The sequence below is a fragment of the Vigna angularis genome, chromosome 5, assembly GCF_016808095.1.
Source record: "Vigna angularis cultivar LongXiaoDou No.4 chromosome 5, ASM1680809v1, whole genome shotgun sequence".
Classification (NCBI taxonomy): Eukaryota; Viridiplantae; Streptophyta; class Magnoliopsida; order Fabales; family Fabaceae; genus Vigna; species Vigna angularis.
In genome coordinates, this window is record NC_068974.1 from 2,856,060 (window position 1) to 2,882,870 (window position 26,811).

Genomic DNA, 26,811 nt, shown 5'->3' on the forward strand with positions numbered 1-26,811 from the left:
TTAATTTTTTAACATGTTTTTAATATCCCTAGGTCTCTTCTAAGCTCATAGAATCTATCTTTAGGCAATGCTTTGGTGAAAATATCAGCTAATTGGTGTTGGGTATCAATATACTCTATTTCACAATCTCCTTTTTGCACATGATCTCTAAGAAAGTGATGCCTAATCTCAATGTGCTTGGTTCTAGAGTGCATTATGGGATTCTTTGTAAGGTTTATTGCACTTGTATTATCACACTTAAGTGGTATATGATCTAAGTGAATGTCATAATCTTCTAATTGCTGTTTCATCCATAAGATTTGCGCACAGCAATTTCCCGCAGCAATATATTCAGCCTCAGTGGTAGATAAGGCTACACAGGCTTGTTTCTTAGAATGCCAAGAAACTAAGGAGCTACCTAGAAGATGACATGTTCCACCAGTGCTTTTTCTATCTATCTTACAACCTCCATAATCAGCATCTGAAAATCCTACAAGACTAGGTTCCGTTCCAGATGGATACCATAAACCAAATGATGCAGTTCCCTTAAGATATTTCAATATTCTTTTAACTGCAGTAAGGTGAGATTCTCTAGGACTAGATTGATACCTAGCGCACACACAAACACTTTGCATAATATCTGGTCGACTAGCAGTGAGATATAGCAAAGAACCTATCATACATCTATATTTAGTTTGATTTACCTCTTTACCTGACTCATCTTTGTCAAGATAGCAAGAGGTTCCCATAGGAGTAGATGCTTCCTTTGCTTTGTCCATTTCAAACTTTTTAAGAATTTCTCTACAATACTTAGTTTGAGAAATGAACGTACCTTCTTTCATTTGCTTAATTTGAAGGCCAAGGAAGAATGTTAATTCTCCCATCATAGACATTTCAAATTCACCCTGCATAGTCTTAGAAAATTCCTCACAAAGAGATTTATTAGTTGATCCAAAAATAATATCATCAACATATACTTGAATAATCAAAATATGTTTTCCAACTCTCTTAATAAACAAAGTGGAATCAACTTTTCCTCTATTGAAATCATTTTCTAAAAGAAAATTGCTAAGTCTTTCATACCAAGATCTAGGTGCTTGTTTTAAACCATAAAGTGCTTTCTTTAATTTATAGATGTGATTTGGAAATTTAAAATCTTCAAAACCGGGTGGTTGTTCAACATACACATCTTCTTTTATAAAACCATTTAGAAATGCACTTTTAACATCCATTTGAAATAATTTAAATTTCATTATAGATGCATAAGCAAGAAGTAGGCGTATTGCCTCTAACCTGGCAACTGGAGCATATGTCTCATCATAATCTATACCTTCTTCTTGACTATATCCTTGAGCCACAAGTCTAGCTTTATTCTTGGTGATGTTTCCATCTTCATCCAGTTTGTTTCTAAATACCCATTTTGTTCCAATTACTTGATGAGTATCTTCTCTAGGAATCAATTCCCAAACTTGATTTCTTTCAAACTGGTTGAGTTCTTCTTGCATTGCTATACACCATTGTTCATCTTGAAAAGCTTCCTTAATGTTCTTAGGTTCAATCTGCGACATAAAAGCTACATTCATACAAAAATTAACTAAATTTCTTCTAGTGTTTACCCCTTTTGATATGTCGCCAATGATGTTGTCCAATGATAATCCTCTAGGTTGTTGCCATATTTTGTTTAGATCTTCATCATCTTGAGGATTATTCATTTTCTCTTCATTGGTTGTCTTTTGCAAGTCTTCATTTTCACCTGCATCTGATTCATCTGACTCAAGAGGTTTTACCTCAAGGTCCACAATTTCATCAAAGACAACATGCACAGATTCTTCTATTTCAAGTGTTTTCCGATTAAAAACTCTATAAGCTTTGCTAGTTAGAGAATATCCTAGAAAAATAGCTTCATCGGATTTGGAATCAAATTTTCCTAAATTTTGTTTTCCATTATTTAAGACAAAACATTTGCATCCACAAATTCTTAAATGTGAAACATTTGGTTTTCTACCTTTAAAAAGTTCATAAGGAGTACATTTCAAAATTGGCCTAATAAGCATTCTATTCAATACATAACATGCAGTACTCACAGCATCAGCCCAAAATTGTTTAGGAACACTATATTCATTTAACATAGTTCTAGCAAGTTCCTCTAAGGATCTATTCTTTCTTTCTACAACTCCATTTTGTTGAGGAGTTCTAGGTGCAGAAAAATTATGAGAAATGCCATATTCTTCACAAAAAGTTTCAAAATATTCATTTTGAAATTCACCTCCATGGTCACTTCTAATAGCCTTTATTTTCAAATCCTTTTCATTTTGAACTAAATTTGCAAACTTTTTAAATTCTTTGAAAGCTTCACTTTTAAGAGTAAGAAAGAAAGTCCAAGTATATCTTGAATAATCATCCACAATAACTAAAGCATAATAATTTCCTCCAAAACTTTTTATCCTAGAGGGACCAAATAAATCCATGTGCAAAAGTTCTAAGGGTTTTAAACTAGAAACAATATTTTTCGAATGAAAAGATGATTTCACTTGTTTTCCCTTTTGACATGCATCACACAATTTATTTTTCACATATTTTAGTTTTGGTAAACCAATTACTAAGTCTTTAGAAATGAGTTTATTCAATTGTTGCATATGAATATGTGCAGCTCTTTTATGCCATAACCATGGATTTTCTTCTTTTACTACTAAACATGAAATATTCCTATTTGATGCATTTTCCAAATCAATCAAATAAATATTGTTATGCCTAATTCCTTTCAAAGCAATTTCAGAAGAATCATCTTTATAAATAGTGCAAGAATTTTGTTCGAAGGTTACCTTGAATCCTTTATCACATAATTGACTAATGCTAATTAAGTTATGCTTTAATCCTTCCACATATAGCACGTCTTTGATCATCAAGGTATCTTCACTTCCAATATCTCCAATTCCAAGGATTTTTCCTTTGTTGTTATCACCATAGGTGACAAAGCCTCGTTCCTTTTTCCGGAAGCTTGTAAATTTCTTTTTATCTCCGGTCATGTGTTTTGAACATCCACTGTCAAGACACCACATATACTTCCTTGGTTTTGATAATTCCTACAACATAAAAAGAACAAGTTATTTAGGTACCCAACTACTTTGTATGGGTCCTTTGGGTTAGATTTAAGAAGATTAAAATCATTTTACAACCCAAGCATATCTACCACTTGGAACACCATAATGCTTAATTTTACATTTGTTTGATGTATGACCCTTTTTCATACAATAAAAGCATGATGCAACATTTGTGTTCCTATAAGTTGTTCCTTTTTGTACCCAAGTTCTACGGGTTCTATGATTATGTTTAATTTTAGGAACATACTTATTTTTAACAACCTTATTTTCATTAGTTTTACTACATTCTCCAGTGGTTGTATTTTCAGAAAAATATTTGAATTTTATGCAAGATTCACATTCATTATTAGCAACATATTTTTCTTTTTCATAATATAAAACTTTACTTTTTAAATTTCTAATTTCTTCCGCTTGATATAAAAATTTATTTTTCAAGCTTCTGTTTTCTTCAGATAAATTTGTAAATTCAGTTTTCAAATTATCATTTATTTTAGAGAAATTTTCAGAAGTAATTTTCAAATTTTTTATTTTCTTCAAGAACATTTTCAAAATTTAATTTTATCTCTTTGAAATCCTTTTTCAATTTCTTATGAGCTATATCTAATTTTTCGGATTCTACTAATAAAGCAGCATAAGTATCATGCAATTCAGTTTCACTATCATATTGACTAGAATTATCTGAATCGTTAGATGTACTTACTTGGCTTCCAGAGTCATCGTCATCCGCCATTAGACATATGTTTGCTTCTTCATCAGAACTGCTCGAGTCAGAAATTGATTCGTTGTCATCGTCCCATGCGATGTATGCTTTCTTTTTCTTGAAGAACTTCTTTTCTTTCTTTTCTTCACCCTTCTTTTGATTTGGGCAGTCTGCTTTTAAGTGTCCTTTTTCTCCGCAACCATAGCATCTATAGTTTGAGGAAGATCCTTGATTTTCTCTCTTTTCATTTCTGAATCTTCCTTTACCTTTTGATTTCATGAACCTATTGAACCTCTTGATGAGTAAACTCAAATTTTCATCTTCTTCTGAGTCTTCATCTTCCATTTTGCTTTTGTTCTTTTCTACCTCAGATTTGAAGGCTAGAGTCTTTTTCTTAGTTTTTGCTTCTTCTTCATCTAGTCTTCCGAGGTCAAGTTCATGCTCTCTCAACTTTCCAAATAATGCAGCCATTGTCATTGTGTTGAGATTTTGTGACTCAGAAATTGCAGTCACTTTTGGTTGCCAAGACCTGTCTAAAGATTTCAAAATTTTAATATTAAGCTCATCAGTATCGAAAGACTTACCTAATCCAATAAGATGATTTACGATGTTGGTGAAGCGTTTCTGAACATCTACTATTGTTTCCCCTTGCTTCATTCTGAACATCTCGTATTCCTGGATTAAGGTATTCTTTCTAGCTCTCTTTACATCATCTGTACCTTCATGGGTTACTCTAAGTACTTCCCACATATCTTGTGCAGTTTTACAAATAGAAATCCTGTAAAACTCGTCAACAGTTAGAGCAGATGAAATAATATTACGAGCTTTTACATCATTACCAAATTTTCTCTTATCTTCAGCAGTCCATTGGTCACGGGGCTTTGGTTCCTGCATATTGTTAATTGGAACAAAAGGACCAGATACAACAGCATCCCAAATATCTATATCAATAGATTCCATAAAAATTTGCATTCTTACCTTCCAGAATGCGTAATTTTCACCTGTGAATAGTGGTGGTCTATTGATAGAAGCACCCTCTGCAAAGGTTTGGTGCGATCCCGCCATTTGAATGACTATCAAAGCAAGCTCTGATACCAATTGTCAGAGCGGCTGCAGCGGAATGGTTAGCGTGGGAACAAACCAAGAGGGGGGGTGAATTGGTTATATTCAAATATTGTCCCTTTTTAATATTTTTCTCTTAATTTCTTACTAAGCAGATAATTAAACTTAAATAACAGAGTAAGGGAAAGAGAAAAATTACACAGGTATTTTATCCTGGTTCAGATCACTAGGATCCTACGTCCAGTCGCTTATCTCAAACAAGATAAACCTTTTTCACTATCACAAAACTATTACAAATATTAGTCACACAGAAAAACAATTTGTAACAGTTTAGAAATTACCACCTCTCTTGAAACCACAAGAGATGAACTTACACCTCCTTTGAATCTTCACAAAGGATGATCACCTCCTTCGAATGCTTCACGAAGGATGATTCTCTTCCAGACACTTCCTCAGACACACCAAGGATGATCAAGCTATTCCTCTGTCACCGCAGTACCACTTCAGGACTTTGCAGACAAGAGTTTCCTTAGCTTCAGCAATTTCACAGAGTTCTCAAAAGAGTTCAGAGTACTTGAGCACAAGGGAAGAGTTAGAGTTGAGAGAAAGTGAGAGTCTATTTATAGACTCATCCAAAGGCTCCTCCATTTTCGCTTTTAGACTTTCTGACTGTGTTAATCGATTAGCTACAGTGGTTAATCGATTAACAACCCAACGGATACTTCAACGGCTCTAAAAACGGCTAGTTTTTCAAACGTTCACCTTGTTAATCGATTAACAGCCCTTGTTAATCGATTAACGCTAATCGATTAACACCCTCTGTTAATCGATTAGCACTGCACTGCTGGGCTTCTTCATGGCGCACTGGAACAATCGATTAACAGCCCTTGTTAATCGATTAACGCTAATCGATTAGCACCTCTTGTTAATCGATTAGCACTGCACAAAATTTTGCTTATGGCTTATTTTTACATCACTTTTGAATGCATACATAAAACTACTAATTTTCCTATGTTCATACAATTATTACAAAAGATTACAAGTCTTCAAAGATCATTCTTCATGAGTCTTGTTTGTTCTTGACTTGAATTGGACATCATCAAAACTTCATCTTTATCAATTTGCTAACAGTAGAAGGGCGTAGGTATAAGGTGAACCTCATATGTTTGCCTCTCAAAGAGTTAGAAGTAATTTTGGGAATGGATTGGCTGACTACCAATCACATTCTCATAGACTGTGGTGCTAAGGAATTAATTTTTCCTGAAGAAGATGAAGAAGACTTGAGTGTGACGCTCGGTCAGCTGAAAGAAGATATCATGGAGGGCACTAGCTGTTTTCTCATAATGACGCACGAAGACAGGGAGATTAGAAGTGGAAATTTTGAACGATCGTCCAACAAAGAGCACAGTGAAGAACAATCGGTTGTGGACGAATTCCCGGACGTCTTTCCGAATGAAGTGCCCGGATTGCCTCCCGTTCGTGAAGTGGAGTTCACGATTGATTTGGTGACGACAACAACACCCATCTCGGTTCAACCATACTGAATGGCGCCAGCTGAGTTGTCAGAACTGAAGCAACAAATTGAAGATCTAATGGACAAGAAATTTATTAGACCAAGCGTCTCACCATGGGGAGCGCCTGTGCTGTTAGTGAAGAAGAAAGATGGCAGCTCTCAGCTCTGCATTGACTATAGACAATTAAACAAGCTGACCATCAAGAACAAGTACCCCCTACCACGGATTGATGATTTACTGGATCAGTTGCATGGGGCGAGCGTGTTCTCTAAGATCGACTTGAGATCAGGCTATCATCAGATTCGGGTTAAAGAAGAAGATATTCAGAAGACAGCCTTTAGATCACGTTACGGACACTACGAGTATGTAGTGATGCCGTTTGGTGTGACGAACGCCCCAGCCATATTCATGGATTACATGAACCGTATTTTCAGGCCATATTTGGACAAGTTCGTTGTAGTGTTCATTGATGACATCCTCATCTACTCCAAGAGCTGTGAAGAACATGAAGAGCATTTAAGACTAGTACTTGGAGTTTTGAGAGAAAGGGAATTGTATGCTAAGTTATCCAAGTGCGAATTTTGGATGAAAGAGATACAATTCTTGGGACACGTAGTATCCGCTGGTGGAATTTCAGTAGATCCGGCCAAGGTACGAGCGGTATTGGATTGGAAGAATCCGCGTTCGGTCACTGAAGTTAGGAGTTTTTTGGGACTCGCGGGCTACTACAGGCGTTTCATAGAAGGATTTTCTAAGATAGTAGCACCGTTAACGCAGTTGACCAGGAAAGACCAACCGTTCGCTTGGACCGATCAGTGTGAATCCAGCTTCCAAGAACTGAAGCAGAAGTTGACGAGCGCTCCAGTGTTAATCATTCCAGACACGACCAAACCATTTGAAGTCTACTGTGACGCCTCTCATCACGGTTTGGGTTGTGTATTGATGCAAGAGAGACGAGCAAATGCGTACGCGTCCCGTCAGCTGAAGATTCATGAGAAGAACTATCCGACACACGACCTGGAGTTGGTAGCGGTCGTGTTTGCTTTGAAAATTTGGAGGCACCATCTGTATGGATCCACCTTCCAGGTTTTCAGCGATCATAAGAGTCTCAAGTACCTCTTTGATCAAAAGGAATTGAACATGAGACAAAGGAGGTGGCTTGAGTTTTTGAAAGACTACGATTTCGAATTACTGTATCATCCTGGCAAAGCGAACGTTGTGGCGGATGCGTTAAGCAGGAAGGTGGTACATGTCTCGTCCATGATGGTTAGGGAGTTAAGCTTGGTGGAGAGTTTCAGAGACCTAAGGTTGCAGTTCAAGTTAGAACCAAACAGCATCAAATGCTGTAACCTTAGGATATCAAGTAATGTGTTCGACCGGATCAGAGTGAAACAGCGAGAGGATGAAGAGTTGGTATCGATATTAAGCGCGCTCGGTACAGATAAAGCTAAGCATTTCAACACCGGGATGAACGGTCTTCTACGCTACATGGATAGGACGTGCGTTCCGAATGATGGTGAGCTGAAGAGAATTATCCTTGAAGAAGGACATCACAACCGTCTTAGCATGCACCCTGGCATGACTAAGATGCATCAAGACCTTAGGAAGTCTTTCTGGTGGCCTGGAATGAAGAGCGATGTCGCACGCTTTGTGGCGTCTTGTTTAACTTGCCAGCGTGCAAAAGCTGAACACCAAAGACCGGGCGGTCTACTGCAACCTCTGGAGATTCCCGAATGGAAGTGGGACAGCATTTCTATGGACTTCGTGACACACCTACCCCGCACAGTCAAGAATCATGATTCCATATGGGTGATAGTGGATCGACTGACGAAGAGTGCTCACTTCCTAGCGGTTAACTTGAAAATGTCAATGACTAACTTGGCCAAGCTCTATATCAAGGAGATCATTCGTCTGCATGGAGTCCCCTCGAGTATCATATCAGACCGAGACACAAGATTCACTTCAAGGTTTTGGCAATCACTTCAAAGCGAGCTCGGTAGTAAATTGCAAATGAGTTCAGCGTACCATCCTCAGACGGACGGTCAATCTAAGAGAACAATCCAGACGCTCGAGGACTTATTGAGGATGTGCGTGCTAGATCACATGGGCGTTTGGGATGAGGTATTGCCTTTAGTAGAGTTCACCTACAACAACAACTTCCAGTCCAACATTGGAATGGCTCCCTTTGAAGCTCTTTACGGACGTAAGTGTCGTACGCCACTTTGTTGGTTTCAAGAAGGAGAGAACGTTTTGACTGGACCTGAACTCATTCAGCAAACGACTGAAAAGGTGAAGTTAATCCAAGAGAGGCTGAAGACGTCAAGGAGCAGGCAGAAGTCCTATGCAGACAAGAGAAGGAGACCATTAGAGTTCCAAGCTGGTGATAATGTATTCCTTAGACTGAATCCAACCACGGGAGTCAGCAGAGCTAGGCGACCAAAGAAGTTATCTCCGAAGTTTGTTGGGTCGTATCAAATTCTAAGAAAGATTGGACCAGTAGCGTATGAACTAGCCTTGCCTCCTCAACTGTCCAACCTTCATTCGGTGTTTCATGTTTCCCAGCTCTGCAAATACATAGCAGATCCCTCGCACATACTGGAGCTAGAGGACGTTCGTCTTCGTCAAGACCGAACGTTGGAGTTGAAGCCGGTACGCATTGAAGATAGTGACATCAAGTACTACAAAAGGAAAGTTGTCCGAATGGTGAAGGTAGTGTGGAATGAAAAGACGGGCGACACTACCTGAGAAGTGGAGAACGCCATGAGAGACTTATACCCTCATCTATTTCCTGGTAAGACTTAATTTTCGAGGACGAAAATTTATGTAGTTAGGGCGATTGTCACGTCTCAATTAATACACTACTGAGTCACCTGTCAGCTTCCATAAATGCACCCACGCCACACGTTCAGTGCAATTAAAACGCACTCACATTCTCTGAAGCACGCCTGCCATGTGTCAAATTGGAATGTTCTGAAATCCATAGTGGAAGCTAGGTGTCAGCGTGTGAGAGAACGTCCGTTTGACTTTGGGAAGGGAATTGATTTTTCTGAAACACTCCTTCCCATTCTCTGCGCGCACCTTCTTCTTCCTCAGAAATCAAACTTCCATTTTCTCCTCCTTCCCTCTAGAACCCTTCTCCTTCTCTCTTCTGCAACTTACCATTCTCTTCTCCGATCACGTTTCAGAAACCGTAGAAACGTTCCCTGCACCGTGAGCTCGATCTTGGATCGAACAACTTCCAATTCTATAACCGGTAAGTTTCCCCAACCTAGACGCTCGTTTCTGGATTACCTGTGAACCCAGATTCAGCTGCATGCAAGGGTGTCAACTAAGTCCCTACATTTTCTTTTGGTTAGTTTTAGTTGAAGAGCTTAAGAGAAAAGTTGAGAATAGAAAGCCACTTTTGGACGAGTCAAGATCACTCTCTCTTAGAACGATCACTACTGATCCGGGTAAGGGAAGCTTATTAAATTTAATTCCTATGTCTGCACTGTATTGTATGCCTGTTCGGTGAATTGCATGAAGTCTGATGTTTGATATTTGACTTTTGGTATATGATTATGATCATGAGTTGATGTATGAAAATGATGAAATGTACTATGGTATGATTAAACTGAAATATGAGATATATGATAAGATGAGTATTTGAAAGTATATGCTGAGAAATGTATAATGTAAATGAAACTGTGATTATGAATTTTTCTTATGATATTGAACGTTCGTCATCGAACGGTCTTTGACCGTTCGGTGTTGTTACCAAATTCAATTGAAAAGGAATTCTTTCATTTGGAAAGAATTCTATTTGAGGACGAACGCCCTCTTGTATTAGAGCGACGTCTGAGCGATCGGCAGAACGTCGATATCCTGAGTATTTTGTGAGAATTGAGAAACCTATAAAAGTAACTTTGAACTTAGTCATTCTGCGACGCTCGTCCCAAAGCGTACGTTATAAGTAGCGCTCGGTCTTATACCGAACGCCAGTTCTCTCCGTAATTACCAAATGATTAGAAATAACGTTCGTCTTGAACGTTCATAGCGTTCATCAAAAAACTTAAATAGCGTTCGTCCTAAATTTCAGTGAATTCACGTACCGCGTTCGGGCATTTACTGGCAGTCGGTTTACTCTAACTAAATTGTCCTTGGTACATTTAATACTCATCTTTTGTATCTCCATCCAGTTGGATTTGACTCTGAATCTTGGTACTTAATTTATTCTAAGTATAAATCGCATCATTCTAGAGTCAGTTCATATAACTGATTCAAATTGTAATGACGTTCTTCATGTAAAATGTGTCAGCTTTATCCTTTCGGAAAAGAAAACCTTTCGGTCTCGCTTTTAACGTTCGTCCTCTTTATGAAGAGGATTGAACGCTCGTCTTTTTATGAAAGTTGAACTAAGAATGAAAATATTATTAAGAGGAAAAATTATAATGTGCGAACAGTATAAGAGCTGAAATTATGATTGTGGATTTTGAACGAGCGTTCGATGGAGGAACGACTCATATGTAATGAAAGTTGGAATTGTAAAGTATGAATGTGGTAAGCTTAGCTGGCGGTTCATCCTGATATTCCGTGAGTGATCGTTCTCAAGTAGAGAGGAGTATGTCATGTGTGGGAATGGCAGGAGGTCTTAGTCCATAACTGTAACTTGGACGGAACGGACTAACCTCGGGGAGTAGCTGATGTAACATTCCAGTTATTATACCACCGAGTGCACGAACGTCGTAGCTACACAGAATTCATACAGTCCGGACGGTCTGTCTAGTATCAGGAATTGGTTTGAGTGAATGAATTGATTTAAGTATATGTTGTGACTTATTAGATTTGTTGGATATGTTATGAAATGTATGTTTTACTTGAATTAAATTCAATAAGCTTACCCTTCGTTTTCCATTGTGTTGTCTGTATATGTATGTCCGTCTTGTCCTTGCAATGATCATCCGTGTGGATGTGAGCAGAGGGAGAGGCGTCTTTGGAAGAAACGCTTGAAGAAGGATTCATTGCTGAAGAAAATCTTGTAGAGGTTGAAGTGAAGGCCGAACAATAAGACGTTCGGTTATTGGTTAGTTTAGTTAGGATAGCAGGCCGTTTCTGAGCGAGCGCCCCTTTTTGCTGTATGTTTAGTATTTGAACGTTCGGTATTTATTTTTGTAAACCGTTCGTTCGTGTTTTTAGCGAACGCTCCTTTTATTGTGCATTTTTTGTAAGGTCGTTCGGCCAAGTGCGTACGTTATTGTTCTGCTGTAAAAACTGATTTGATTTATTAATATATGTGATTATTCTATTATATAGTTGATGACTGTATAATTTTGGGATGTTACAGTCTTTCTTTGAGCAAAATTTTATTCAATGAGAGATTACATTTAGCTAATCACTGCAAGTTTACTAGCATGATCTGTCGTTGCAATTTAATTTGTGTCGTTGATTGTCTGTAATTTGATTTTTACGATCGTTTATGTTATCTGCACGTTTCTGATTTTTCTGTCATACTGTCATACCGTTCGGTCTGTTAGAGACCGAACGACTCATTCATTTATGCTAATGTTCATAACGTTCGGTCACCTGTATGGACGTTCAGTCTTTACCTTGCTGCTTTAACCGTTCGGTTGATTCTTTATTTTCTGGTTTAGCTCTGGTCTTGGTACCTTTAGCTTGATGATTGAATATTCTTGTACCGTTCGGTCAAGAACGTTCGTTTTTGTATTTGGTTTAGTTTTCAATATTATTTTCCATTGCCTGTTATCTTCATCCCGTTCGTTCACCTAATTTCGTTCGTCCTTTTCCTTAAATGTTTAAGCTGCTTTTATCGTTCGGCTTTATTGTGCGCATTTCTGATTTACTGCCTTAACCGATCGGTCCCAACCTTGAACGTTCGGTTTTTAACGAACCGATCGGTCTTCGATACATTTGTTGTCAAAACCGATCGGTCCTGTTTAAAGAACCATGCTTGTTTTGCTTCTTGTTAGGACGCTCGCTGTTTAGCGTTCGCTCGTTTGTTGTTGTAAAGCTCGGTATTTCCGTTCGGCTTGTCAATGTGTATGAACGAACGTTTAGTTCCAATCTCATTCTCAATGTGTATGACCGTTCAGTCTGTTTGTTGTTGTAAACGATCGTTCGCCGCATGTCAGGACGTTCGGCTATTCTCTCTTTTGCTCTGTGATGTTCGGCTTGTTTTGTTCCTTGTTAGGACGCTCGGTCTTTAGCGACCGTTCGTTCAATTTCCTTTTCGGAGACCGTTCGGTCTCAATGTTATTACTGCTCGTTTTGTTTTACTTCTGTGCAATGTGCACCGTTCGGTCTTTGCTTTTGACCGATCGGTCTTTTATATTACCGTTCGGTTTTAACACTTGTTAGAACCGTTCAGTTTTCTGCTTTCCGCTTTTAATTTTGTTAATTGTTTTTAACTTTCAACTTTTAATTAATTTAATTTTCCTTGCAAAACAATCCACAAACCCCCCCTTTTTCGTGTGTGATCTGAGACTGAACCGCAATATTGGTCCTTGAGAGATGACCTAGGAGTCAAATCCTAGCTATACTGCATTCTTTTATGCAATCGAATTTGTACGTGGTGCGACCCGCGTACCAACATCCAACCGCTTGAGCTCTACCTCCACCTCTCTGTTGAATCCTTCCAGCGTTCGGTGGTCTCATCACCGCTCGTCCTCCCATGTTGCACTCGTTCTCCAGATGTCTGTTTCTTCTACATCGAGTGCAAAACTTTCCTCCCACCAGTTGAGGGCATGACGAACGATAGTGTGGTCCCCCACACTGAAAACAAGTGACGTTTCCTTGTTGCCCAGACTGTCCGACAGTAGTCACTGCCCGAGACCCACTTGGATTTGATGTCTGAGCTGGTCGAGTGTACGACATTCTTCTCAGATTCACATTGTTCCTAGACAAGATCGGTCCTCTAGCCACTTGTTGTTTCTTCTGTTGTGCTGCCTCAGCTACGTTCCTCTCCAACACCTTCGCTCTTTCAACCATGGCAGGAAACGATCGAATACATAGGCTGGATATCAACAATTTTAGATCACTCCTCAGCCCATTCTCAAACTTCCTGCACTGCCATTCTCCACTGGTAGCCATCGTATTGAAATGAACGAGATGCTTGAACTTATTTGTGTATTCAGAGACGGACATTCCACCTTGCACTAGTTGAAGAAATTCCACTTCCTTAGCGAAACACACACTATCTGGGAAATACTCCTCATAAAACTTGCTCCTGAATACTTCCCAAGTGATGGGATTTTGGACGTCCGTTAATATCATTTTCATACTCTCCCACCAGTGGCTAGCCTCTCCGGTCAGCAAGTATTCCGTGAATGCCAATCGGTTGTCATCCGGACACCTCTTAGCGTTATAGATTCGCTCCATATCCCTCAGCCATTGGTCTGCCTCATCAGGAAGGCATTTCCCACTAAATTTGGCTGGATAATGCTGTAGAAGGTTCTCCAAACTCCACTCTGTCGGATGATTAGTAGAAGAAGTGGACGCTCCTGATGTATTTCTGGTGGCGGCAATGATCTCCATCAATTGCCTCTGAGTCGCTTCAGAGTTTGTGCGAGCAGCCTCCAGACTATGTAAAGCAGCCGCGTTCTGCTCCATTAAAGTAGTGTTCTGATGCTGTAACCTCTCTATTACCGATTCCAATAACTTGGTGTTGTCAGGGGCATCACGCTCGGTGGGTTGAGGTGGAGGAGGAGGTCTTGGTGCCATTAGTTCTTTGAGAAGCAGAGAAAACGATCGTTAGTCAGGTTCAAAGAGTTTAAAATAACTCATCAAACACACATTAAGCACACAGCAAAAACATAGTGCACTCATAACCTATAGTGTCCTTAGGAGAACAAAACTGCTCTGATACCACTAATGTAACATCCCAAAAATACACTAATCACCATATAGAATTAATTACATTTCATAATAAATAGTGCAGTCTTACACTAATAACAACGCTCAAAAGCCGAACGGCGTTAAGTACAGAGTTAATTTACAATATTACAGAACACTACAAGAAAAGCGCGAATTACCGAGGGTATTTTTCCGAAGGCCTGTCTACCGTCGGTAAAAGTGATTTACCGAAGGGCAAAAAGTGAAGCACCGACGGCCTAGACGAAATGACATTTCCGACGGTCAAAAAGACCTTAGCGAGGGTTTGGAACCTTCGGTAAGAGCGTCGAGCAATTAAAATCAATGATTGGGGTTTGTCCCCAATTTTGTCAAACAAAGCCTTCCTTCCCCTCTGCCGATAAGAGCTGCGATTTCGGCCCTCCCTCCCCATCGACCTTCCCATTCACTCCGTCTGCATTCCCTTTCGCTTGCTTTCGTTCATTCTCTCCCTATCCCTCTCCCTGCCGGTGGCATTGTGTGCGTACGGTTCGTCGTGTCGCTGTGGGTCGTGTCGTTGTGGGTCTTGCGGGTGGGGTGGTGGTTCGTGGTCGTGGGCGTCAGGCTTGTGCGGCGAGTGGGGTGGTGATTCGTGGTGATTAGCGTCAGGAGGTCGTTGCGGTGAAGCCCAAGGTTGGATGTTGGGTTGAGAGCTCGCGGTGTGGCTTGGCTTCCATTGAATTGGGTGCTATGGAGTGCGAGGTAAGTTCTCTGTTTTAGAACGCTACTTGAATAAATTGATTGCCTTGTTCTTCCCTAGTTGTTTGCAATGTGTCCATGTAATTGGTTGTTGCCCTGTTCTTACCAATATGCATGAACTTGTTTGCATTGTTGATATTTCTGTAAGGACAAGGTACTCACATATATGGAACCCCAACTTTCCGAAAACGTAGACGTTTACTTCTCTGGCCATCCGAATCTGTTTTGTATCTAATGCAAGTCTGGCAAAATATTTTTGTCTTCATATATGGGCATCTTTTTCTGTTCTATGGGTGAATTGAAGAACTCAACAATAATTTTAGTCGCAAGATTCAGTGTGTTGCTTAATTTCCTAACATTAAGTCATAAAAGCGAGAGTTATAACTGGCTTTGTTGAGCAACTATAATTCCTTACCTTTTTGGTCTCAACATTAAACTAGGACAAGTGTGTAAATTGAGGTAAGCAAGTCTAACACAAGATGGCAAGTGGCAAGTGACTAAGGGAATATGCAAACTTTATCTGGAAATTTAACTTTATTGATTCTAGGCTTTTACTCAATCCAACCAAGTCTACTTGCAATGTAAAATTAAAATCAGACTTCACAACATCCACTTATACCAAAAATGAACTCAGAATGGATTTTTGAGATGTGAAAACGCACACAAGTTGCTCTAAGGCCAATTAATCAATTCCAGCAACTTTATATTATGAAATTAGATTTGTTTAAGCTGGGAATTGGTACAGAAACAACATAGATCATAATATGACCTCCTAACATCCCATTATGCAGGAAAATAAGCAACCTCACACCCCAAACTGAGTTTTAGTGAAACAAAGGACCAAACAACAATGCAAACAACTTTGAAATAAGTATTAACACTGAATCAAGCTGGAAAATATCAACTAGGTGAAATTAAACTCGAATTAGTGATTTAAAGCAAAGCTAGCATGGTGATAAGTTGAAAACTGTGCAATCATATGGTTTAAGCAGTAAAGCTGTGGAAATGCACTTCATAGCTTATTTGATGTGCTTTCCTTGATGCAAAAGTATCCACAACTGATTTGGAATAGCAAGGGTTGATTTTGGGTTTATGCTTTCTAAAACATCACTTTTTGAGTTAAAATAGAAGTGGAGTAGTGATTTTGAGTTGCAGGATGTTTATAACTCATTTTAGAGTTTAAAGACAATTAAAATCATCAAATAAAGTTACTTGAACATTCAGTTGTGTGTTTAAATCACTTGCATATGTTTTTTAGTATCAAACCACCAAACTAGGGACTTTTTCTAGTGCAAAATTTCTTTTCCAGCTAAGGTTTGATTCTTTTCTGTAGTTGCAGTGCATTTGTAGTCATTTATGAATCATATAAGGTAATGAGACAATGTCTAGCCTTGATTATATGTGCTACATCAGTTAAAACATGATTCTGTTTCAAAATTTCTGCACAAAATGGAATAAATCTAGTGCAATCTCATAAATCTGTTTCAGTGGAACTTTTTTGTTTCTTAAGCAAATGTGCAAGTTTGTTTAATGATATGAAACATGTTCCAAGTAATAGCCACCTGTATTAATCACTAAAGTGCAAAAAGCATAGTTGAGTTGCTAATAAATCCTGAATCAAGGTGCTGTTATTGCTTTTTTGATCAATCTTTTCACCGTGATTGATATCTTTGCTTGTGTCTTAGGTGTTTAAATTCTTCTAGCTGATTCTCTGCAGTTATATCAAGTGTTTTAGGATGTCTTAGAGTCATTGCAACTGTTGTCTTCATTTCATTTCACTGAATTCTAAATTCTGGTGTAGTTTTGGTAACATTTTCATGCATATTTGGCTATAGCAAGTATGATTTGTTGAATCTTGTTGTGTTTGTGCATATACAAAGTTTGAGCAAGTTTATTTTTCCATTTTAAAGTTGTGTGCACTGTTCAAATGGTCATTTTTATGCCTATTATGCATAATCATCTCTTAAACCATCAAAATTGGCTTTAAAATGGAAGTGAACCAGTGAATTCACATTGCAAGATGTTTTCAAACTGTTTGTGTTTAAACATCTTTAAAATGATGATACAAAGTTGTTTGATGCAACAATTGAGCTGCTGAATGACTTCCAATCAATATTGGGTTTAAAACCACCAAATTATAAGCATTTTCCTAGTGCAGTGTTCAAATCAAGTAGTCTTTGAACATTTGTTTGCTCCAATTTTCGATTTTGGGTTGGCATGTGCAGGTTTATGTTTCCAAATGTAAGGATATGACTAAAACATTGTAAAAAATCCATAAAAAGCAAAACAATAACCTAAAACTCAAAGTTTGAGTATTTAGTACCTAAAAAGTGTACTTATAAGGTGACAAATTGTCATTTCACCTAATGTAGACTCATTCTAAGGTATGTGAACATCCTAACATGTCTAAACTAGTGGAATGAAGCTAGGAAACTTGTCAAAAGCAAAGAATTACCTAGCCAGCAAAGGTCAAAGTTGACAACATGTTATCTCACCCAAGTTGCTCATCTCATAAACATTGTTTCTTTCCTCCATCATGGGGTGCCAAAACATCACTTTCCTCCACTAAAACACTAGGACCAGCCTAAGACAAGATCAAAAGTGCTTAAAACTCACTTCTTTTAACAATGGTGACCCCTGTTCACCTGACTGAGTACCTGTGTTGGACTTTCTGTACAAAATCCAATTTTCTCTCGGGTAATCGTTTACAGTGTCCTTGTAATCGATTACAGTGTCAAAGAAGGTGTAAATTTGATTTCTAAGGCATAATTTGAAAGGTCTTTGAGTATAGATTCCAACAAAACAAGAATCAACTCATTTGGAGTTCGGTGGAGAAAGTTATGAGCAAAAGAACAAGCAAAGGTCAGAGTTGGCAAAAATATATGAAACGCTAACTTGAAACAATAAACTGTACCAACTCAAATGTCCAAAAATTACAAAATAGTAGTCATTGGAAAGATTTTTGAGTCTAAAAAAGAATCACATCATTTGGAGGTCGGTGGGAAAAGTTATCAGTAAAATAGCCAGCAAAGGTCAAAGTTGACAGCATGTTATCTCACTCAAGTTGCTCATCTCATAAACATTGTTTCTTTCCTCCATCATGGGGTGCCAAAACATCACTTTCCTCCATCATTGGGACATAATCACATCACTAACCTCCCTCTCCCACCACTGAAACACAAGGAACAACCTAAGACAAGTGCAAAAGTGCCTAAAAGTCACTTTTTTTTCAATGGTGACCCCTGTTCACCTGACTGAGTACCTGTGTTGGACTTTCTGTACAAATTCCAATTTTCTCTCGGGTAATCGTTTACAGGGTTGGTGTAAACGATTACCAGACCCTTGACTGAGTACCCTCCATTATACTTTTTTTTTCAGCTATTTGGTAATTACCGAAGGCTTTTGGCCCTCGGTAATTACCGAAGGCTTTTGGCCCTCGGTAATTACCGAAGGTCAAAAGCCCTCGGTAAATGTTAGCGACAAGCGATTTACCGAGGGCTCTTTGGCCGTCGATAAGCCTTCGGTAATTACCTTTTACCGACGGTTTTGGGCTGTTTCCGAGGGCTTTTGGCCTTCGGTAATGCCCTTCTTTTTTGTAGTGGAAATAAGAAAGAGTCAGGATCGAACGGTTTTACAAAACCAATTACCGAACGATTGCTTACAAAAAAACCAACATCTACTACCACCGAACGACCTAAGGTTCGGCCTTAACTTCAACGTCCACCAGATTCTCCTCTTCAATCACGTCTTCCAACAATGCTTCTCCTTCTGCTCACATCCACACGGATGATCATTGAAAGACAAGACGGACGTACAAGTACGAGACAACAAAAGAAAACACAGGGTAAGCTTATGTAATTTAATTCACACATCAACATATAATATTAAACATTCCAATACCACAAGAACAATTCAACATATATATAACGATACAAAAACTAACACTAGACTGACCGTCCGGACTATATGAATCTGTGTAGCTACAGGTGTTCGTGCACCCGGGTGATGTAGTAACTGGGATACACTCAACAGCTGCCACCCGAGGTTAGCCCTATCCAAAGTACCCCTAAGGATTAGGACCTGTAACACCCCAAATAATTTAAAGGGTATTAGTGGTAGTAAAGACTAAATTAATTTGATATCTGATATAAACAATCAAACTTTATTGCAATTCTTCCAAAGTACAATTCCAAACTTACAAACTTTAAATAATATAGTCTTCACCACTTAACATAAATTCGAAATTTAACTTATAAGTCTTACACAACATATTTTTCCAATGCAATTTATTCTTTTTATAAAAAGCCCTGAAAGTTTTTCCCTGCATCTCTCTCATCATCTCTAAGCTTTTTCAACCGTATCTGCAACATTATCTGCTCACATATAACGTGAGTTATATGATCATAGCACAAAAAAATAAGGGTAAGCCAATCATATCATACAATCATTAAACTTACTTATAATATAAATGTTTCAATCATGTATTTGTGCAAGTTATAAATATCATTATCCCGATGTTATTAATTCATTTTATTTTTAACTTCTTCAAAATCATCTTTCTCATTTTTATAGACTTTACAAGTATACCATGCTTACTCACGAAGTCTTATGGTCAGACCGCCCTCTGCCTGCTTCCTTAAGCCTTACTTGTATACTATGTCTTACTTCTGAAGCCTTATGGTCAGACCTCTCTCTGCCTACTTCTATAAAACTTATGAATCATATGTTTATGTCAAAGCCTTATGGTCAGACCACCTTCTACCTGCTTTCATAAAACTTACGAATCATATGTTTATGTCAAAATCTTATGGTCAGACCACTTTCTGTCTGCTTTCATAAACCTTAGATGTTACATTGCTCATATCAAGCTTTCATGGTATAAACCGAACATACTACTCCCAGTAGTAAACGTCATTTCACAAGAAATGATTTCTTATATCCACTCCAACATTTCATAAAATCAACAATTCATACCCTCTTATCCACCTAACTCAATTATGTTCATTCTTTAATCATAAATTGATAATAACCCATTTTGGTATCAATAAATTAAACATAGTGCCAGATATCATACTTCCTATCATAAACTCATTTTTCCCATAATGAGTATAACTCAACAGATTTTCACCAATCAAAGGTCATAGATCAGCCAAAATACATCAACATATCTTAGGAACTACATATTAAAGTTTGGGCTTAATGTAACGGTAAATGAAATATATATGAAGCTTTTACCATGTTAACTCAAGAACAAAAATATAGTGTTCATCATACTTTTCAAAATTTCGAGATTTATATCTCAACTCATAGACTTCTAATTACAAATCCAAACGGTCAAATTATAGAAATATATCTTAGGAATCATATATAAAACTTTCAGGTTAATCTAACGGTCAAATAGAACAAAATCTATATTTTACCGAGAGGACTCAGTAACACAATAACAGGGGTAATTAATTTACTCAAACATGCAGAACTTATTTCTCCAAGTACAGACTCTCAATTAATGATCCGAACGGTCAAATTATAGAACTATATCTTAGAAATCATATATCAAATTTTCAGGTTAATCTAACGGTCAAATAGAACAAAATCTATATTTTACCGAAAGAACTCAGTAACACAATAACAGTGGTAATTAATTTACTCAAACATGCATAACTTATTTCTCCAAGTAAAGACTCTTTATTAACGATCCTAACGGTAAAACTATAGAAATATATCTTAGGAATCATATATTAAAGTTTTAGCTTAATCTAACGGTCAAATAGAATACAATCTATATTTTACCGAGAGGACTCAGTAACACAATAACAGGGGTAGTTAATTTACTCAAACATGAATAACTTGGTCAAATTATAGAAATATATCTTATGAATCATATATCAAATTTGCAGGTTAATCTAACGGTCAAATAGAACAGAATCTATATTTTACCGAGACAACTTAGTAACAGAACTACAGGGGTAACTAATTTACTCAAACATGTAGGATTTATTTCTCCAAGTACAAACTTCTATTTCTAAATCCGAACGGTCAAAGTGTAGTAATAGGTCTTAGGATTCACGTATTAAAATGTTAGCTAAATCCAACGGTGAAAACAGTTAACATAAAATTTTCACAACAGTGACTCAAAAATAAGAAATTATAATCATGAAAACCAAATTTACACAAGTCAATAGATAACTACCATTACCAAAATTTTAACATATTCATATTCATGATCATAACAAGAAAGGATTAGCTCCCCTACCATCAAAATAATCTTAATATAAAAATTCAGGGGAAATAAGAAGTTGAATCTGACAGAGCCGGTTAAACAACTTCCCATCCTTCCAAAAATACAATATAAATAAATAAGAAAACAATAAAAGGTATGGGGAATACAAGAAGTTGAATCTGGCAGAGCCGGTTAGATAACTTTTAATCCATCCAAAAATACAAAAAAATAAACAACTAATAACATACAAATGGCATAACATAATCAACATCACATTTTACAACTATCACACTTGGATCTAAACACAGAAGCGTGTTCTCATTCAAAATTCAAGATCATACAGAAACAAAATACTTCATATTCAAGATTTAAGATTAGACAAAAGCAAAATATTGCATATTCAAGACTCAAGATAATACAAAACGAAATACTCAAGGTTAGCTCCCCTTACCTCTATTACTGACTTAATCTCCTCGTTCCCCAAAAACTTCCAGAATCTCCCCTTTGCAACTAGAAATTCTTTCAACTCTCTTCTCTCAAAATTTTCTAAGTTTTTGGTGTCCATTTTACTATTCATTTTAATATTACAAAAATAATTTTTTATTTACAATTTGATGAATTCTGATCTCTTATGACTCAAGAATACGTGGAATACTTATCCCTTTTACAAATTAATTTTTTTACTATTCACTTTTTACTATTCACATTTTACTATTCATTTTTTTTATCTAGTATCTAAATTACAAATATTTTCAAGGGTCTTACAGGACCTCCTGCCGTTCCCACACATGACCTACCCTCCTCTACGTGAGGACGAGTACTCACAGAATATCAGGATGAACTGCCAACATTAGCATGCCCACAGTCATACTTTACAAAAATCCAATATTTAATACATGAGTCGTTCCTCCCTGGAACGCTCGTTCAAAAACCACAACCATTTATTCATCTCATATATTGTTCCTCCTTTATTTCCACTTCATTATCAATTTCATCATCAGTTACAAGGACACAAAATAACGAACGTTCAGTCCTCTTCAGAACGAGGACGAACGATAAGAAAGAGATCGATGATTCTCTTGTTCAGAATAGAATAAGGCGAAGAGAGTTACTTTTGGATTTACGAAATGAACCGAGTAAAATGGAGCAATATATATGATGAACGGTATCCACCACGTGAGTCAGTTGAATGAACTAACTCTCTTGAGTTCAAACCGATACTTAAGGAATAAGTCAAATGTGGAGGCCTTAGGCCGGACCAAATAAAGGAGACTGATCAAGAGGTTAAGAAATTATATTTAGAATAGTTCACATACAGAAATCCAATGCCAGTAAATGACCGAACATGGTAAAAGGAAATATTACTGAAGTTGGATGAACGCTATTTCAACAAGCTTGATAATTAAAGACAAGTATGAGCGTCCGGTATAAGACCGAACACTAATTAGTACGGACGCTAGGTGTAAGACCGAGCGCCACTTACGAGCGCTAAATATAAGACCGAGCACTACTAGTCTTAAAGTATGAGGGTGTATATATGTATTACTTTATTTCGGATATCCGGGTACAACTATGCTTGAACGAACGCTCAAACATAGTTTTCCACATGAGGACGCTCGTCCTCGATTAGAATTCTCTCCAAATCAAAGAATTCCAATTTTAAACAGTTTACTAGAACAAACCGAACGGTAGAGGACCGTTCGATAACGAACGTACTTTATCATAATGAGAATTTCATATTCAGAATTTCATCTATTTTCAACTCAAGTTTTCAACATATCAGTTCATACCTCATAAATTCATATCAAGTATCAATTTACATACTTTATAGAGTTTCACATTAATAATTCATACTCCAAAACGATTACTCATATTCACATTCATACATATTAACCATCATCATATATATCAGGCAGCATGCATCATATTCATTCCTCCAGCATGCATCATATTCATTCCTCCAAACAACGGACATTCATACAATAAGACAACATACAAATGTGAATTAAATTAAATAAGCTTCCCTTACCTGGATCAGTGAGTGAAATGTCCTAAACGTAAGGTTTTGGGTTCGCCCGTCTACAGCTTTATACCCTCAAAGGTCACTTAACTCTTGTAACTAAATCTATCCACATAAAAATATCAAGAATAACTTAGACTATATCCCTGCATGCAACCAGAACTTGGTCTTGCATGTAACCCAAGAACGAATAGCTAAGGTCGAGAAACTTACCAGTTTCAGAATCTGGAACTGTTCGGTCCAGATTGAAGCTTACGACACCGGGAATAAGTCTACGGTCTCTGAATGATGAACGGAGAAGAGAATAGTGAGTTACAGTAGAAAGAAGGGGAATTTCTAGAGAGAAGGAGGAGTGTCGCAACCGGAATCGCGACGGGACGACGATCCAATAAAAAGAAGAGAATAAATATTGAAAAGAGATTTTGGAGTCGCCACCATAGTTTATTCTGGAAAACTACGGAAAAACCATAAAATGATAAGGCATGGTCAAATACAACCAGATTCTTGGCTCGGGAGTCGGTTACGTGTAGGGAAGGTATTAGTACCCTACAACGCCTGCCCTAAGGCAGTACCTTTAACTAAATGCGCGAATGTAGATGTGGTTTTCAAAATGTTTAACTTTCCCTTAAAATAAAACTCAAAAGAAACCAACAATATTTTTTAGCTTTTTGGGGCCCGACAAGGACTGACCTTGCTCCTACGTATTCTCATGTGAGAAATCAGGGTTACGTAGTTCTTTTAGAAAACTGTTTGAGAAAATTGTTTGGAAAATTGTTTGAGAAATTGTTTGGAAAATGATTTGGATTTTTTTTTGGGAAAGTGAGCCTGACAAGGACTGGCCTTGCTCCTACGTATCTCCACTTTTGATGGAGAATCAAGGATCACGTAGTTCTGCAGGCGATATGGTTTGTAGTTTTGAAAAAGTGAATGTTTTTGGTTTTTGAGGATTTTTATATTTTATTTTTTTTTTGGTATTTTTGAAGAAAGAGAAAAGGTTTTTGGCACAAGGACGATGCGTGCGATCACACATGTGCCTAAACCTTTAAAACATATTTTTTGGTATTTTTGAAGAAAGAGAAAAGGTTTTTGGCACAAGGACGATGCGTGCGATCACACATGTGCCTAAACCTTTAAACATATTTTTTGGTATTTTTGAAGAAAGAGAAAAGGTTTTTGGCACAAGGACGATGCGTGCGATCACACATGTGCCTAAACCTTTAAAACATATTTTTTGGTATTTTTGAAGAAAGAGAAAAGGTTTTTGGCACAAGGACGATGCATGCGATCACACATGTGCCTAAACCTTTAAAACATATTTTTTGGTATTTTTGAAGAAAGAGAAAAGGTTTTTGGCACAAGGACGATGCGTGCGATCACACATGTGCCTAAACCTTTAAAACATATTTTTTATTATTTTTTATTTTCTTTTTATTTTTTATGAACAAATTTGACAAAACATAAAGATACAAATACATAACCACATATGAAAATAAAACAATCAAGTAAGCATAAAACAAAATAACCAATAGGCATAAAGGTGTAGAGATAAAAACCAGAGGTGTGCGGAGTAAAATTGAAGTTCCTTTGCTTGGGCCAATGCTGTCAGGGGTGTGAAGATGAAAAAAGAACAGGGGGTGCGTGAAAAAGTTCCTTCCTTTTTTTTGTTTTTGTATCCGCTAGGTAAAAAAAAAAGAAACTGGAGGTGCATTTAGTGTACGCTTGTCAGGTCCAAATCTTTTTCTTCTTCTTCTTCTCTTTTTTTAGTTTTGTTTGCAGAGAATGGGTTTAAGCCCACACGAAATGAGGTATGAATGGAAATTTACGTTTCTGGGAATATGATTTAGTCCACAGCTGGGCCCAAGGCCTATTTTCCTTTCCCCTTACTTCAGAACACTTCCAAGATTCTCACCCTCTTCATCAAAAAAAACAAAAGCTTAGGGTCTTCCTCCCAGAACAGCCAACGGAGGCACCTCCACGCGACGCCACTGCCTCAACCAACACCGGCTTCCGTCAGCCGCAGTCCAAGCCACCGCCGGTACGCTGACCACCGCCACTCACCGCTGGAGTCCCACACTCCCCTTTTTTTTCCTTCTCCTCGCGCGCGTGAGGCCACCTCTGCCAAGCCGGCTGCCGCGAAGAGATCCCCGCCCGATCTCTGATGTTGCCAGCAGTTCACAGGCGTTTCCAAGGCCGCCGCTAGCCGCAGCGTCAGATCTTGCCTCTTCTTCGCTGTTGATGGTTGTACCGACAGGCCCTCCCAGCATAAGGAACGTCCGCCCGAGTGCTGGACGGACGTTCGCCCATGGAGTGGACGCTCGCCCGGGGACGCTCGCCCAAGAGCTGGGGCACCCGCCCAATATGGAACGTCCGTCCGAGTGCTGGACGTTCGCCCAAGTAGGACGTCCGCCCATGAAGTGGACGCTCGCCCAAGTGCTGGACGACCGCCCAATGTGGAACGCCCGACAGTATGAAGCGTCCGCCCAGTATGGGGCATCCGCCCAATTGTGGAACGTCCGAGTGCTGGACGTTCGCCCAATAGCCGGACGTCCGCCCAAGAAGTAGCACGTCCGCCTCCCAAAGAGAGGACATCCGCCCAGAGTAGGACGTTCGCCCAAGAGCTGGACGTTCGCCTAAGGATTGGACGTCCGCCCATGGAATTGAGGTCCGCCCAAGAGCCGGACGCCCGCCCAGGGAACATCCCTGACCGACCCTCATTCCCAGCCTATGTACTTCGCTGATTACATGGTTAAGCACTAATGACACATCAAGTTCTTAATAAAGATTAAGGTGTTATTGGGCCGTTTGAAGGCCCCCAAAAGGTAAAAGCCCATTACGATCAGTATAAATAAAGGTCTCAGGTATGATTTCAGACCAGATTGCTTAGAACGCAACTCATGCATGCATTATTCAATACCCTGTCATATTACTGACTTGAGCGTCGGAGTGCCTTTAGCAGGTACCCGGCCCCTCCCCATTGGGAGGGTGAAGCAGCGCTAAGGAGAAGAGGGACGCCCGTCCAGTTTGGAACTGAATGCCAGGGATCATCCGCCAGGAGGGGAGGACGTCCGTCCCGCTTGAAGCAGGGAGCGAACGTCCGGCTCCAGTATTCACCATCAGTCGCCCGTTTTCTCAACCGCCCGGCAGTGCGTCTTCGTCGTTCACCCGGCTCGTCTTCGAGTGAAGGATCACCCGCCATCGGTCGTCCGTCCGCACTCACAATAGGTCGTCCGCCCGTCCGCCTTCAACAGTAAGCTCGTGTGTTTTTGCAGGGTCCGCCCGGATCCAGCCGAAACATTTGGCGCCCACCGTGGGGCCGTGTAACTTCGGTTACCCAAAGGTGACCACAAGAAATGAGCACAAACAACCCCATCACCGCCACGTCACAGTCGCTCGGCCTCCACACATTTAAGAACGTTCGGCCTCAGAATCATGTCGGCCGTTCGGCCTCTTCATATGTAAGGACGCTCGGTCTCAGCAGTGTCTCGACCGTTCAACCTATTCTCGGCCGTTTGGACATATTTTCGACCTTACAAAAGAGAGCGTTCGTCCAATCCGGACTTAAGCGATCGTCCGCCCTGATTCAGAGAGCGCTCGTCCAATCCGGACTCTAGCGCTCGTCCGTCCAACTTCAA

At 38.8% G+C, this 26,811-nt stretch overlaps 1 protein-coding gene across 1 annotated transcript; it reads right to left on the bottom strand.

The window, feature by feature from the left end:
• Positions 1–9,270: 9,270 nt before the first annotated feature.
• On the bottom strand, positions 9,271–14,072 carry LOC108339062 (uncharacterized). Its single transcript, XM_017576213.1, has 2 exons — positions 12,940–14,072; positions 9,271–9,301 (listed from the first exon to the last, which is right to left on the bottom strand). The coding sequence occupies exons 1-2, from the start codon at positions 14,070–14,072 to the stop codon at positions 9,271–9,273; spliced, it is 1,164 nt and encodes a 387-aa protein (XP_017431702.1).
• Between the last annotated feature and the right edge of the window lie 12,739 nt (positions 14,073–26,811).